At 41.3% G+C, this 14,095-nt stretch overlaps 1 protein-coding gene and 3 pseudogenes across 2 annotated transcripts; 3 read left to right on the top strand and 1 right to left on the bottom strand.

Annotated features, from left to right (window-relative positions):
- The first annotated feature begins 447 nt into the window (after window positions 1–447).
- LOC148727870 (uncharacterized) lies at window positions 448–2,914 on the top strand (annotated as a pseudogene). The gene has a single exon (XR_016002341.1). The product of XR_016002341.1 is annotated as an uncharacterized LOC148727870 (transcript).
- On the bottom strand, window positions 2,367–5,058 carry LOC148727869 (uncharacterized). Its single transcript, XM_088762794.1, has 2 exons — window positions 4,802–5,058; window positions 2,367–4,598 (listed from the first exon to the last, which is right to left on the bottom strand). The coding sequence occupies exons 1-2, from the start codon at window positions 5,008–5,010 to the stop codon at window positions 2,975–2,977; spliced, it is 1,833 nt and encodes a 610-aa protein (XP_088618920.1). The 5' UTR covers window positions 5,011–5,058; the 3' UTR covers window positions 2,367–2,974.
- Window position 5,059: 1 nt separating this feature from the next.
- On the top strand, window positions 5,060–5,860 carry LOC148727868 (uncharacterized; annotated as a pseudogene).
- Window positions 5,861–12,103: 6,243 nt separating this feature from the next.
- LOC148727867 (uncharacterized) lies at window positions 12,104–13,322 on the top strand (annotated as a pseudogene).
- Window positions 13,323–14,095: the final 773 nt, after the last annotated feature.

Here is a 14,095-nt window from a genome sequence, read left to right as displayed (position 1 = left end):
GTAATAATTTAACTTCATCAATCTTGTTCCAGATGCTATTAATGTTTACGTGGGCGATAGACATGTTGTACTTATAATAAGACAGAATGTTCGTCTTGTAATTGGCTATTTCATCCACTTGAGGTTCGTCCATAGAGTCCAGGAAGGAATCAATAGAGGTATTAACCGTAGAGTTCAATGTTGTATTTGAGAATGGAAGAACTGATGATAAGTAGGGTGGACAGATCCAGCTAAAGTCATCCATCTGTTGGAATTCTCTGTACTGCTTTGAAGTAACATCACCACACTTCATGTGGCACCATGAGACGCAATGGTCACAGCTCAACGGTCGATGGTTTCGAGCAACAGTTTTCTAGCAAACAGCGCACTTTTCGGGTCTGGATTAACACTGATACCACCACTAACAATCAGACGAATCAAGTGAAAACTGCAGTTCGAATTTGAGTGGTAGTTGACTCTTGAAGCAAAGTATCCTTTACCACGAGGGAAGGATCCAAGATGGCGGACATGCTTCCAAAGGCAGGCATACTTATTCAGTGATGAAATTCCTCCTGTGTCGCCAACAGATTTTGACCGGGTGTGTTTTGGACCATTCCAAAAGCCTTTCAGCGTATTTTCACTCACATACGATAACGTAAGCGCTAGAAAAATCAAAAATAGTCGGGAGCAAGGGCAAGCTCGACTTCGCGCCATGCTGACCGCTGACCGCAGGGCTAAGGGATTCACCATGTTCTAAACGAGTCAGGGATTGGGTTCGAGTTGGGACCGCAAAGCATCTATGGATTGATTGAAGGGACAGACGAGTCATATTTACAAAGTAATTCTGAAATGCCTCACTATAATTGTTGCGTTCCTGGCTGTACAAACAGCTTTAGGAACGCTTCACATCTGCATTTCTACAGATTACCGAAAGATGAGTTTACCAGAAAGCAATACAAAGTCATTTTGAAGAATGATTCGCTAAAATTGGACTCCACAAATACTCGAATTTGCTCAGACCATTTCGAAGGTGGCGAGAAACTCAGTCGAGCTCATCTGCCGACTATATTTCCTTGGAAAAAGGCAGAAAGCACTAGACGACAGCTAAAAAGAGTCATCAGCTTCGAAGAAAATCTGGCAATTTAGGAAGCAAAAAAGAAGAAGAGGGAGGAAAAGAAAGACATGGCACAAGCATCAGTGACAGTCGAACATGAGAACAATCGTGAGACACAAACATCTCTCACAGGATTGGAAATCGAAACAATGTTAAAGGAGTTGCAAAAGCTTAAAAAGGACATCAGTGAATTGACAAATGAAAAGAATCAGCTGCTGGAGAAAAATGCCAAGTTGAGTGAAGAAAATGCAAACCTACTCGAGGCAAACTTAAAACTCGAGCAAGAAACAAAAAGACTAAGACACTCTCTTGAAAACTTTCGTTTCGATATTGAGAAATATAAAGACAATGCTGAAGACATTGCCTTTTATACTGGTTTACCAGACTATAATGCACTGCTGATATGTTTCGACATGGTTAAAGATGCAGCAGAGCATATTGAATATGAACATGAACGAACGCACCCAGGAATTCAGTGTGGCAGACCTCGATGTTTAACCAAGTTCCAAGAGTTTACTTTGACACTAGTGAGATTAAGGCTTGGATTGCTGGAAAAGGACCTTGCTCATCGGTTTAGTGTCTCAAGACCCCTTGTATCCAAAGTTTCAAGGGCCTGGACGAGATTTCTGAGGGGACAGTTTGAGCCACTTATTACTATTCCACCCAGGGAAGTTCTCAAACTCTACATGCCTGACATTTTCAAATCCTTCTATCCAGACTGTGTCATTATTGTGGACTGTACAGAGTTTGAGATGGAGAAACCTTCAGCACTTAATTCTCAATCTGCTTGCTACTCGTCATACAAGTCTAGAACGACGATGAAAGCCTTGCTTGGTATAACACCCAGGGGTGCTTTATGTTTTGTCAGTGAGCTATTTCCTGGTTCAACTTCTGACAAGGAAATAACAGCTCAAAGTGGACTGTTGGACATGTTACAACCTTATGATCAAGTTATGGCAGACAAAGGGTTCAACTGCACTGATGAGCTTGCTTCTGTGGGAGCAGAACTGATTAGACCAGCATTTTTGGTTAAAGATACACAATTCTCAAAAGAAGAAACCAACCACAACAAGATTGTTGCCAGTTTGAGAGTACATGTTGAGCGATTGATGGAGAGAATAAAGAATTGGCACATCTTTGACCACCGAACTCCAATTACTCTTGCCCCCATAGCATCTGATATGTTATTTGTAGTGGCTGGACTTTCTAATTTTTACCCTCCTTTGATTAATTAAAATTTATGTGAATATAAAGCAACATTTTAATACTTAACAATGGTATGGATTTATGTTTTATTGCCTTGCATTAAAATAGCATTGATAAACTAGTGTTTGATAATGTATTATGATATTGCCATCATACCACTGGACTGTAACCAGACTGGTTATAAGTCATTACAATAATCCAAGCACACTACACATGTAGTTAGTAAATATTTTACTCAGTCAAATATGAACATAACTGTGTACAATGTATAAAAATACTGAGTTAATGTGTATAGACAAAACAGATCGCTGTTTCTTTCAAGACAAAGTTTATCTAATCTTAGCTATAGCAAATACCTATAGGGTGGTTTTTAAAAAACCTGTGAAACAATTAATACTATTTACTTTCTAATAGTGCCAGTATTAAACAATAGAAACAAAAGCATTTAAGCAGAAAAGCACTAAACATGTACAAAACTTAGTACGTGTTTCACAGGCTTTTGAAAACCATTCTACCTTCACAAATATATTGTTTACACTCTGATAGTACTAAAAAGTGTGCAACATAATTTGGGCAAACCACTAATTCCCATTAAATTTTGATTTGCCTATTTCATTGTATAGTTTTCTTAAATTACACACTTTTACTGAAATGAACACATTGATTTTGACTGTTTTAAACTGAACGAGCATTCAATTTAGGAATTCCATACTTGACTCTAGGATACACAAGTTCTGGAACAATCCAGTCATTAAAAAAGGATTCCAGCTTGGGCAAAATAGACTTCCAGCGGTCTATTGAAAAATGTACTCTTTCACAAAACAGTGAATCACAGCCTGAACCCTTTACAACAAAATCTGTCCACTTTCTTCCAGTAACAAACATTTGCTGATGGACTTGGTAGAAGTATTTGTGTTTGTCATTTAATCTCAATGCATTACTGTTCTTTTTGCAAATGCTCTTGCGTAACAATACCTTTTCTAGTGTTTCATCCTTTGATGTCTGGACATACTTAACTTCTATAAGTCCCTCTGAATCAGAGGCTGATGGATCATGTACAAGGCCATCGGGGCTAGCACCGAGGTAACCATGTTCTTTTGAAACAAAAAACCCACATTTTGAGACTGTTATGCCTTCATCTCCTTGACTTTGCTTGAGAAGCTTGTAATCATTGATAATCTGGTCTTCCATTTTCAGTCCTTCCTCCATTGACTTACTTTGATAGGCCTTGTTGTAACCAAGTATATCTTTAATTATCTTAGTAGGGGACGTACTTTCTCTCTGTACAGCTACACGGTAACATTTTGTGGCAGTAATCCTTGGTTGTCTGTGGCGATGCCATAATTCAGTGTTTGATTGACCTCTAGTTTGTTCCTCAATATCTTGCCTTTGTAAATCATCAACCATAAGATTTCTCTTTGCTTTTTCAAACTTTTCTTTTAGCTCTTTTGCTGACACGGGATGACATTTGACTGGTGAAAGCAGAGAATCCTTTACATCCTGAAGTTTCTTTACTTCCTGAGGCAGTATATGTGTCCAAGCTACAGTGTTTCCTGATACCCTCTGGTACTCCTTCATCATTTCAAAAAACCTTGACTTGTTTTCATCGCGACAAGCATTTTGGTTTGCATTTACTGGAGAGTGATGAAGCTTACGTATCTTCTTCTCTTTCGTGTAGTCGTGCTTCACAAAAGTCATCTCATTTATGGGCTGTATTGCACCTTTTCTCTTTCGTGGCACATTCCACTTGCATGGTTTGGAGGTGCATGACTCATCAGACTCATCCAGTTTTTCCCTTACTTTACAATAGTTTTCTAAAGCAAAAAGTGTTGATGCAACATGGTTACATCTCCCATCTATGCCAGCAGGGCATTTGCAGTGGGCTCTTAGCATCTTTCCAAGTGAACTAATAACTAAGTAGCATGTATAAACTTTGTCCTTTTTCATAGATGGGAGGACTTGGCTTTTGATGTAGTGCTTGCCATTTTGTTGTAGGTGGCCTACGTACAGGACATGACCAGATTTAAAAAAGTTGAATCCTTTAACAAGTGGCTTAGCAGTGGAGAGCTGCTTTTTACATTCTACACCTTCGATCATAAATCTCCACACAGTTCCAAATGATATTTTTGGTAGTGCCTTTATATCTGGTTGGAATCCTTCTTTTGGGAATGAATCCTTTACTTCAGGCTCTTGATTCTCAAGTACGCCAAGTTGAGCTTTTTTCCGTAACAAATTGACGCCGCCATCCGGATCACGCAAGTATTTAACATCAAATCCATGCTTGATGTAGTCGTGTACTCTATAAGTCAAAATTAGAGCACTCATAAGTACGAGAGGACTTTATTAAATTCGAAAATTTCGATTATATTAAATTTTTACTCTTAGGAAATTTTAATAATAATTCTGAAAAGGCATATAATTACAAATAAAGTTGTTATAAATAAAAATAACTTATTGCGTGTAAAGGTTCTTAGTTTAAAAGTTGCCAGCTTCGATACGAACCTCGACACTAAAGCTTTCCTTGTTCCCGTCGTTTTTGCACCTCTGCAAAGCAGCCACCTCTTCAACTGGACAACGCTACATTTTTCAACAGAATCCCTTGGAAGTTTTGCCCCAGGAATATCTTCCTGAGTTAGTTTAACAGTTAGTTTGGCTTTGCTCTCGCTTTCAGCCATATTGATTTGGAAAATCTGTCCCTTCAAACAATCCATAGATGCTTTGCGGTCCCAATTCGGACCCAATCCCCAACTCGTTTAGAACATGGTGAATTCAATGAACGCGGGTTTCAGTTACTTGAACAGTCTGATTGCATCACGTTCAGGCGGCAATGATGACGAAGACTCGGCCGATAATTGTGATTCGAGTGTGTCTAAGGACGATGTTGAATCACTGGTCGAGGAAGAGCCACCCGCCAAGAAAAAGAGACTAAACGAACAAGGAAAGAACGGCAATCCTCTCATTACTAAGCTGACAAAAACCCTACAGCTCACCGAACATGTCGGTCCCGCTATCGACGGGGAACTTGCATCACTTGTGGATAAGATTATGAAGGAGAAAGGTAACGAAGAAAAAATAATGGAGTTAAAGAAACAACACGAAACTCCCGAAAATTGCGCCACCCTGTCGGAGACAAAGGTCAATCAGGGTGTCTGAAACAATTTAGATGAGTCAGCTCGGTCAACTGACTTAAAATTCCAAAAGGTTCAGAAAAGCCTGATTAAAGGAATAATAGTAGTCGTATCAGAGGTGAACAAGTTGATGGGCAACTCAGAACCTCAGACAGAAGATACTGTTAGTGCCCTAATGGATGGGGTGCTACTCTTGGCAAATGCTAACTAGGAGTTAAACTATCGACGAAGAGAGTTGATGAGACCACAACTCAATACAAATTATAGACACCTTTGCAGCCCATCAAATCCAGTGACGGCCGAATTGTTTGGAGATGATCTCCCAAAGGCTGTTATAGACATCTCAGACACAAACAGGCTGAGTTCAAAGCTCACCAAGGACGGCAGCTCTCATCACTCAAAAAGTAGCCAGCAACACCATGGCTGGCTGTAGTGTATGCCGGGATATAAGAAAGACTATTATAGGATAGGAACGAAGAAGAAGAGAGTATGGAGTCGGAGAATTAAGGACCGCGGTGTAATCCGGTTTAATCCGTTGTTTAGATACGCATATTAAACTCTACAATTGGCGACGAGGATAAACAGGAAATTTTTAGACATATGCAGAACAAATATGGCCGTGAACATCGAATTTGGAAATATACAACCTTTCGATTGCACAGGCCATCCGACAAGCGTGGGACCTCGTTGGAGACGATGGAAACGTTCTTTTGAGTTTTTTCTCGAGGCAAAGGGTATCACAAAAGACACACAAAAACAAGCCTTACTTTTGCATTGCGCTGTACAGGATGTTCAGGACATTTTTGTTACGCTGAGTGACTCTGGACCAACCCCAGAAGAAGAAACGCAGTATGCGAAAGCTATGAGACTACTGGACGCACATTTTTTGCCACAGGTTAACATCCCATTTGAACGACATCAGTTCCGTCAAGCAAAACAGGAAGAGTCCGAGACAACAGACCAGTTTGTGACCGGATTGTTCCAGCTTAGCGAGAATTGCGACTTCGGAACATCCAAGGAAGAACAAATACGCGATCAGTTAATTGATAAATGTCGGTCCCATGATCTTCGCAAGAAACTACTCGCTGTCAGTGGTAAACACACACTTCAGAAGGCTAGAGATGTTGCTAGATCCATGGAAGCTGCTCAAAGTCAGGCACGGTCGATTGAAAGCGATTCACGGAGCGGAAATGTAAATTCCATAGAGCGGGCACATTTTGATTCGCCTAAACGTGGAGGAGGACGTTGTTATCGGTGTGGACTCGAAGGACATTTTGCAAAAATGTAAAAGTGTGGGGCATTTTGCCAAAGTTTGCAAAACAAAGGAAGACGATCCTAATAGACCCAGGAAAGGAAATATATGCCAAGTCACCAAAGATGATGATTTCGCCTTCACCTTACAGTCTAATGGAAGAGATATTCCCACCGTAGACATTGAGCTAGGAGGTGTTCGACTGGAAGGAGTTCTAGTCGACTCTGGCTCCACTTGCAATGTTATTGACAGAGCGACATGGGAGACGCTTAAGGAGAAGAAAGTGAGATGTGTTTCAAGAAAATCCAACAGAAAGCTGTACTCTTATGGATCCTATGAGCCACTTACTACTGCCGGTGAGTTTGATACTGAACTTTGTTATAAGGATAAACGTTGCCATGTGTGTTTTATTGTTGTGGAGGAGAAAGCAAGGACAATACTTAGCAGAGAGACCTCAGAAGAGCTGGCAATACTGAAACTTGAAATTAATGCCATGGAAGAAGAAAACCTGCTCAGGGATTTTCCTGAGTGTTTTGAGGGAGTAGGAAAACTTAAGGGTTTCCATGCAAAGCTCCACGTTGACACCTCAGTTAAACCTGTTGCACAGAAGTTGAGACCCCCACCTTATGGGCTAAGGGACAAAAGAGAACAGAAACTCAAGGAACTGGTGAACTGTGATATTATCGAACCAGTTGAAGGCCCCACTCTATGGGTAAGCCCGATCGTGGTGGTTCCCAAACCCTCGGGGGACATCAGACTCTGCGTAGACATGAGAAAAACCAATGAGGCTATCATAAGGGAACGTCATCCCATTCCCACAGTTGATGACATACTCTATCAACTGAATGGAAGCAAGGTGCTTAGCAAATTAGACCTCAAATGGGGATTTCATCAGATTGAATTGGAACAACAGTCGAGAGTTATTACCGCATTCATTACTCACAAGGGGTTGTATAGATATAAACGCTTGATGTTCGGAATTAGTTCTGCCCCGGAACTTTATCAGCACACCATTCAACAAGTGCTGGCTGGATGTGAGGGTGCCTACAATATCCACGATGATATAATTATCCATGGTCGTACGGTTGAAGAACATGACAGCAGGTTGCAAAAGACCATTGAGTGTATTAGTGACAAAGGACTGACCCTCAATCCGGAAAAGTGTGTATTTAGAATGCCACAACTCACCTTCATGGGATATCTGCTATCAAGGAAAGGTATCGGCCCAAGAGAGTCACGTGTTGACGCAGTAGTCCGGGCAAAGGAACCCACAAACGCAGAAGAAGTGCGGAGTTTCCTCGGATTAGTGAATTTTAGCGCCCGGTTCATTCCTAATTTAGCAAGCATCTCAGAGCCACTCAGAGAATTGACTAGGAAGGATGTACCATTCAAATGCGGCACAGAACAAGGAGCGGCATTTGAAATCCTGAAGAGTAAGCTGGGACGGGCAGAAACATTGGCATATTTCGACAGAAATGCAGAAGCAACCAAGCTAATTACAGATGCAAGCCCAGTAGGCCTTGGGGCAGTGCTTACACAGGTCCAGGAGGGACAAGAGCGTGTAATCGCATATGCTAGTCGTGCCTTAAGAGGAGTTGAACGAAGATACTCACAAACAGAAAGAGAGGCATTGGGACTGGTGTGGGGATGCGAGAGGTTTCACATGTACCTGTATGGGATGGAGTTCATATTGCTGACAGACCACAAGCCCCTAGAAACTATATACTCGACTAGTTACCGAAATTCGGCTCGGATAGAGCGTTGGGTACTTCGCCTTCAGCCATACCGGTTTCGGGTACGTACCAGGTAAACAGAACATTGCTGACTCTCTTTCACGACTTCTTGATAAGGAAGAGTTGAGTGATCATGATGATGCTGAGGAATTTATTCGCTTTGTGGCAGAAACATCAGCACCAGTAGCAATACCCATCAAAGAAATTGAGAGAGAATCAGCTACCGACCCAGAAATTTCACAACTACAAGAGTGCATCTCAACAGGAGACTTGGACAAAGCCCCGCCACATTATAAACAGGTCAGAAATGAACTCTCTTCCCTTGGAAAGTTAGTATTAAGGGGAACGAGGTTGCTAATTCCACGTAGACTACGTGAAAGAGTATTAGACTTAGCACATGAGGGTCATCAGGGGCTGGTAAAAACCAAACAGAGACTTCGTACAAAGGTTTGGTTGGCTGGAATTGATAAACAAGTGGAAAACCGGTGTAAGACCTGCCATGGCTGCCAACTTGTTGGACTGCCTACACCACCAGAGCCCTTACGACATACAGAGTTTCCAAGTCAACCCTGGATTGACCTAGCCGCAGACTTAATGGGACCCCTACCGTCGGGGGAATATGTACTGGTCGTGGTTGATTATTACAGCCGATATTTCGAAGTGGACATTCTGACGTCCGTGACATCCACTAAAGTCATTGAGAGTTTGGATAAGATTTTCTGTACCCATGGGTTACCACAGTCGTTGAAAACTGACAACGGTTCACAGTTTGTGTTCGATGAATTTGAACGTTTCCTGGACACAAATGATATAGAACACCTCACCTCGACCCCCCTATGGCCTCAAGCAAATGGGGAGGTTGAAAGACAGAACAGAAGCTTGCTTAAAGCCCTTAAGCTTGCTAAAGCTGAAAAAAAGAATATCTGGACCGAGATGCGAAAGTTCTTAACAGCCTATAGAACTACACCTTACACCAGTACAGGCGTCACACCGGCCAAACTGCTGTTCAACAGGGAAATCAGATCAAAGATTCCTGAACTGGGAAACTCGAGGTACTCTGACAGTGAGGCGAGAGACAAGGATGCAGAGATGAAGGAGGAGAGAACCGACAATGCTGATGGGAAAAGGAGAGCTCGAGAGAGCGAACTAGAACCTGGTGATTTAGTACTCTTGAAACAAAAGAAAGAGAACAAACTCTCGACTACTTATGAGCCACTCCCATATACCATCAGCAAGAAGCACGGTAACGAGGTCATCATATCGTCACCCGAAGGAGTAAACATGAGGAGAAACGTGGCCGATGTTAAGAAATACTTGAGAGAGGATACAACCGCAGATGAACAAGTTGCTGAAGATGACTCTTCCGAGGAAGATGACACTGGAAGGAGAACAGAACCCCAAGGGAGACCAGTAAGGGAAAGGAAGCCACCGGAGTACTTAAAAGATTACGAAGTGTATGAACTCTGTTCGGTGGAAGAGTGAGACTTCGTTGAACATTTATTGAACATTTTAATTAGTTTACTGAACACTTTAATCCGGCACGTGTTGGAGACGTTTTGACCCGTTCATGTTGTTTCGTTATGTTGAGTCTTCTCCTTAGGAGAAGAGGGGTGAGCGAGACTTTGTTGAACATTTATTGAACATTTTAATTAGAATACTGAACACTTTAATCTGGCTCGTGTTGGAGACGTTTTGACCCGTTCATGTTGTTTCGTTATGTTTAGTCTTTTCCTTAGGAGAAGAGGGGTTGTAGTGTATGCCGGGATATAAGAAAGACTATTATAGGATAGGAACGAAGAAGAAGAGAGTATGGAGTCGGAGAATTAAGGACCGCGGTGTAATCCGGTTTAATCCGTTGTTTAGATACGCATATTAAACTCTATACTGGCGTGGAAAGAAATATGATCGCCCTCACAATTCCAACAATAAGCAGTTCAAGAATTTAAACTTCCAGAGACCCCTCCACTTAAGAAGGAAGCAGGAGGGGAAGAAGAAGAACGACTAAGCTCAAACCCTATACAGGTTAGTCTAACAACAAATGAATTTGCTGGTAGGCTGAGGCACTTTCTTTCAACATGGATGAGTATCACAGCAGACCAAGATATATTGGATATAGTACAGCACTGCCACCTAGAGATTGCAAATTCAACTCAACTAAGGCTAAGGCCTGAAATCCAGTTTGACTCTAAAGAGGAAGGAATAATTACCTCAGAAATTGCTCACCTGCTTGAATTAGGTGTCATGGAGCCTGCTGTACACACTCCAGATGAATACATTTCCACTATATTTGTCAGAAAAAAGAAAAGTGGTCAATACCGCATGATTTTAAATTTAAAGGGGCTTAACAAGTACATAGAGAAACACCATTTCAAAATGGATACTCTGTGGTCTGCTGTGCGACTCATGACTCCAAACTGTTTCATGGCATCAATCGATTTAAAAGATGCACACTACTTAGTTCCCATTGCTAAGGACATCGCAAGTATCTGAGATTTTACTGGAAGGGTTTTTTTCTACCAATATACATGTATGCCAAATGGGCTTTCATCTGCACCAAGGTGTTTTACTAAGTTGATGAAACCAGTGTACTCTACCTTAAGACAGAAAGGTCACCTGAATGTGGGGTACATAGATGATTCGTACCTCCAGGGTAGAGATGCCAATGAATGCCTGCTTAATATCTCTGATACGCAGAGATTACTTTGAAGTTTGGGGTTTGTGATTAATGGGCAAAAATCATCTGTCACACCAGCTCAGCGAATCATATTTTTAGGTTTTGTCCTTGACTCTGTGTCGATGACAATTACCCTCACTGATGACAAAAAAGTGAAAGTAAAAGCTAACTGTACAGCAATGCAACACAAGCATGAAACCACCATCACCGAGCTAGCCCAATTAGTCGGCACACTTGTCTCCAGCTTACCTGGGGTACAGTTTGGGAAACTTCATTATAGGAAACTAGAAATAGAAAAGAACTTGGCTCTAAGAGAACGTAAGGGTAACTTTGAGGCTCTCATATCCCTGTCCCCAAGTGCAAAAGATGATCTTGCTTGGTGGATTGAAAATGTAGATACGGCCTTAAATCCAATAGCACATGGAAATCCTGTCATTGAGATTAAAACTGATGCGTCAAAAAAGGGTTGGGGTGCATACCTTGATGGTGATACAACCCAAGGCTTGTGGTCTGCTGCAGAAAGCCAATTGCACATCAATGAGTTAGAATTGAAGGCAATTCACTTCGCCTTGCAAGCTTTTGGTAAAAGGCTAAATAATAAGCATGTCAAAATACTTTGTGACAACTCAACAGCTGTAACGTATATTAATGCTATGGGTGGAACAAAATCTCCAAGTTGCAATCAAGTGACATATAACATATGGGATTGGTGTGTAAATAACAACACCTGGTTAACAGCAACTCACATTGCTGGAGTAGAAAACACTGAGGCTGACAAAGAGTCCCGCTTATTTAATGACCGCACTGAATGGGCCTTAAAAAGAGAGATTTTTTTACACAAATAACTACCCATTGGGGCATCCCAGAAATTGATCTATTCGCAAGTAGACTTAATACACAGCTCCCCAGGTTTGTCTCTTGGAAACCTGACCCAGCCTCTTGTTTTGTGGATGCATTTACTATTAGCTGGGATTCCTTGTATTTTTATGCTTTTCCACCTTTTTGTCAAATTCACAGATGTTTACAAAACATTTTGGAGGATCAAGTACCACAGGGAATCATGATCTTACCATTTTGGCCCACTCAAGTTTGGTGGCCACAACTTCTGACAATGATAATTACAATTCCCTTTGTGTTGCTAAAGCACCAGGACCTACTTTCACTGTCGCATTCTCCCCAGAAGTTTCACCCCTCGGGAAAGAAGTTGACTATGCTAGCATGTCTCCTGTCTGGCAGTCCATCCAGGATCAGGGTATTTCACAAGCAGCTGCAAAGCTCATCATGGCTTCATGGCGAAATGGAACAAAGAAACAATACAGTACCTACATCAAGAAATGGCAAAACTTTTCTGTTCAGAAGTAAATCGATCACACTCAACCATCTCTAGTGCCTGTGCTTGATTTTCTCACTGTGCTATATCAACAAGGCCTTACATACAATGCCATCAACACTGCCAGAAGTGCTTTGTCTAGCTATGTTACTTTAGAGGATGGGACATATGTAGGAAAACACCCATTAGTGTCCAGGCTGATGAAAGTCATTTTTCAAGAAAAACCTCCAAGACCAAAATACACAGAAATTTGGGATGTGTCAATTGTCCTGGAATATCTTCTGTCTCTATCCCCTGTGGACACATTGTCATTAAAGGAACTGACACTGAAACTCGTTGTGTTAATTTTATTAGTTTCTGGCCAAAGAGGTCAGACAGTACATATGTTGAAATTTGACCGCATGTCTTTTTCAAATAATTGCTACACCTTCCAGCTTGTGGGACACCTGAAGCAAAGCAGACCAGGAGTTAACAACCCACTTGTTAAACTTACAGCTTTTGAGGATAAAACGCTATGTGTTGTATCTATGTTAAAAGAGTACTTAACAAGAACACAAAACTTAAGAGGCTCAGAAGGCCAATTGTTTGTTAGTTATCAAAAACCTTTCAAGAAAGTTAGTAGAGATACTATAAGCCGGTGGGTGAAGATTGTTCTCAATGACTCTGGAATTGACACTTCCAGATTTAAATCACACAGCACAAGGGCTGCCAGTACATCTGCCGCCAACAATGCCTCAGTAAGTCTTGATGACATTCTGCAAACAGCTGGGTGGTGCTCTGAGTCAACGTTTGCCAAGTATTACAAGAAAACCTATTGTTAGAGAGAACATGTTTGCTGACAGGGTACTCAGCACTGTGAAGTAACACACATGTGTAAAATAAAATTTTTGCCATGACAATGCCTAATGTTCGTGTTGCTTCAAAACTGTGATCTTACAGCACGATAACGAGGTAGAATAGTAAAATTAAACGAGACTTACCTGTAAGTTGAGGTTTGATTGCGATTCTACCGAGTTATAAAGTGCTGGGAGATTACATGCCCTCCCACCCACCCTAATGCAGTGTGGTGCCTTGAATCACTCACATTAAGTTTTTAAAGACTGAGTTGGCGCATGCGCTTGCTATCTCATGTAATCTCCCAGCACTTTATAACTCGGTAGAATTTCAATCAAACTTCAACTTACAGGTAAGTCTCGTTTAATTTTACTATTTTCCCCAGGAAACAGACAATACTAACAGCTTTGACATTGATGGTTGATAGTTTGACAGGTTTTTAAAGAAATTTTCATTTTCTCGGATTTTGGCTGTAAGCCTACATTTTAAATTGCTTTAACGCTCTGTGTCTTAAGCTGTTTGTTCTGCTTTCGCTGATATTAAACCCAGGTTTTTTTAGAATCAGCGCACGCAATTATATTTTTCATCTCTTTTGTATAAAAGTGAGCTCTTTGAGGTCAGAAATCTCAATCCTCAATTCGGCTATTTTATCATTCTTATTTACAATGTTCGCCGAGTACTTTCCTTTGTGTAAGGCCCAGTTCAGACGCCGATCTTTTCATGAGCCGAACCTAATTCCTTGAATTAAGTACATGAAAAGATCGGCGTCTGAATCTATTTGGAACGGCTATTTCAATTTGGAACGGCTCACTCGTTCTTCCCGCCTGGCTTGGCCGAGAATTTCG

The sequence above is a fragment of the Stylophora pistillata genome, chromosome 6 (genome assembly GCF_964205215.1).
Source record: "Stylophora pistillata chromosome 6, jaStyPist1.2, whole genome shotgun sequence".
In the NCBI taxonomy this organism is placed as follows: Eukaryota; Metazoa; Cnidaria; class Anthozoa; order Scleractinia; family Pocilloporidae; genus Stylophora; species Stylophora pistillata.
The sequence above is the reverse complement of the archived record's forward strand: the minus strand, read 5'-3'. Positions and strand labels throughout refer to the sequence as shown.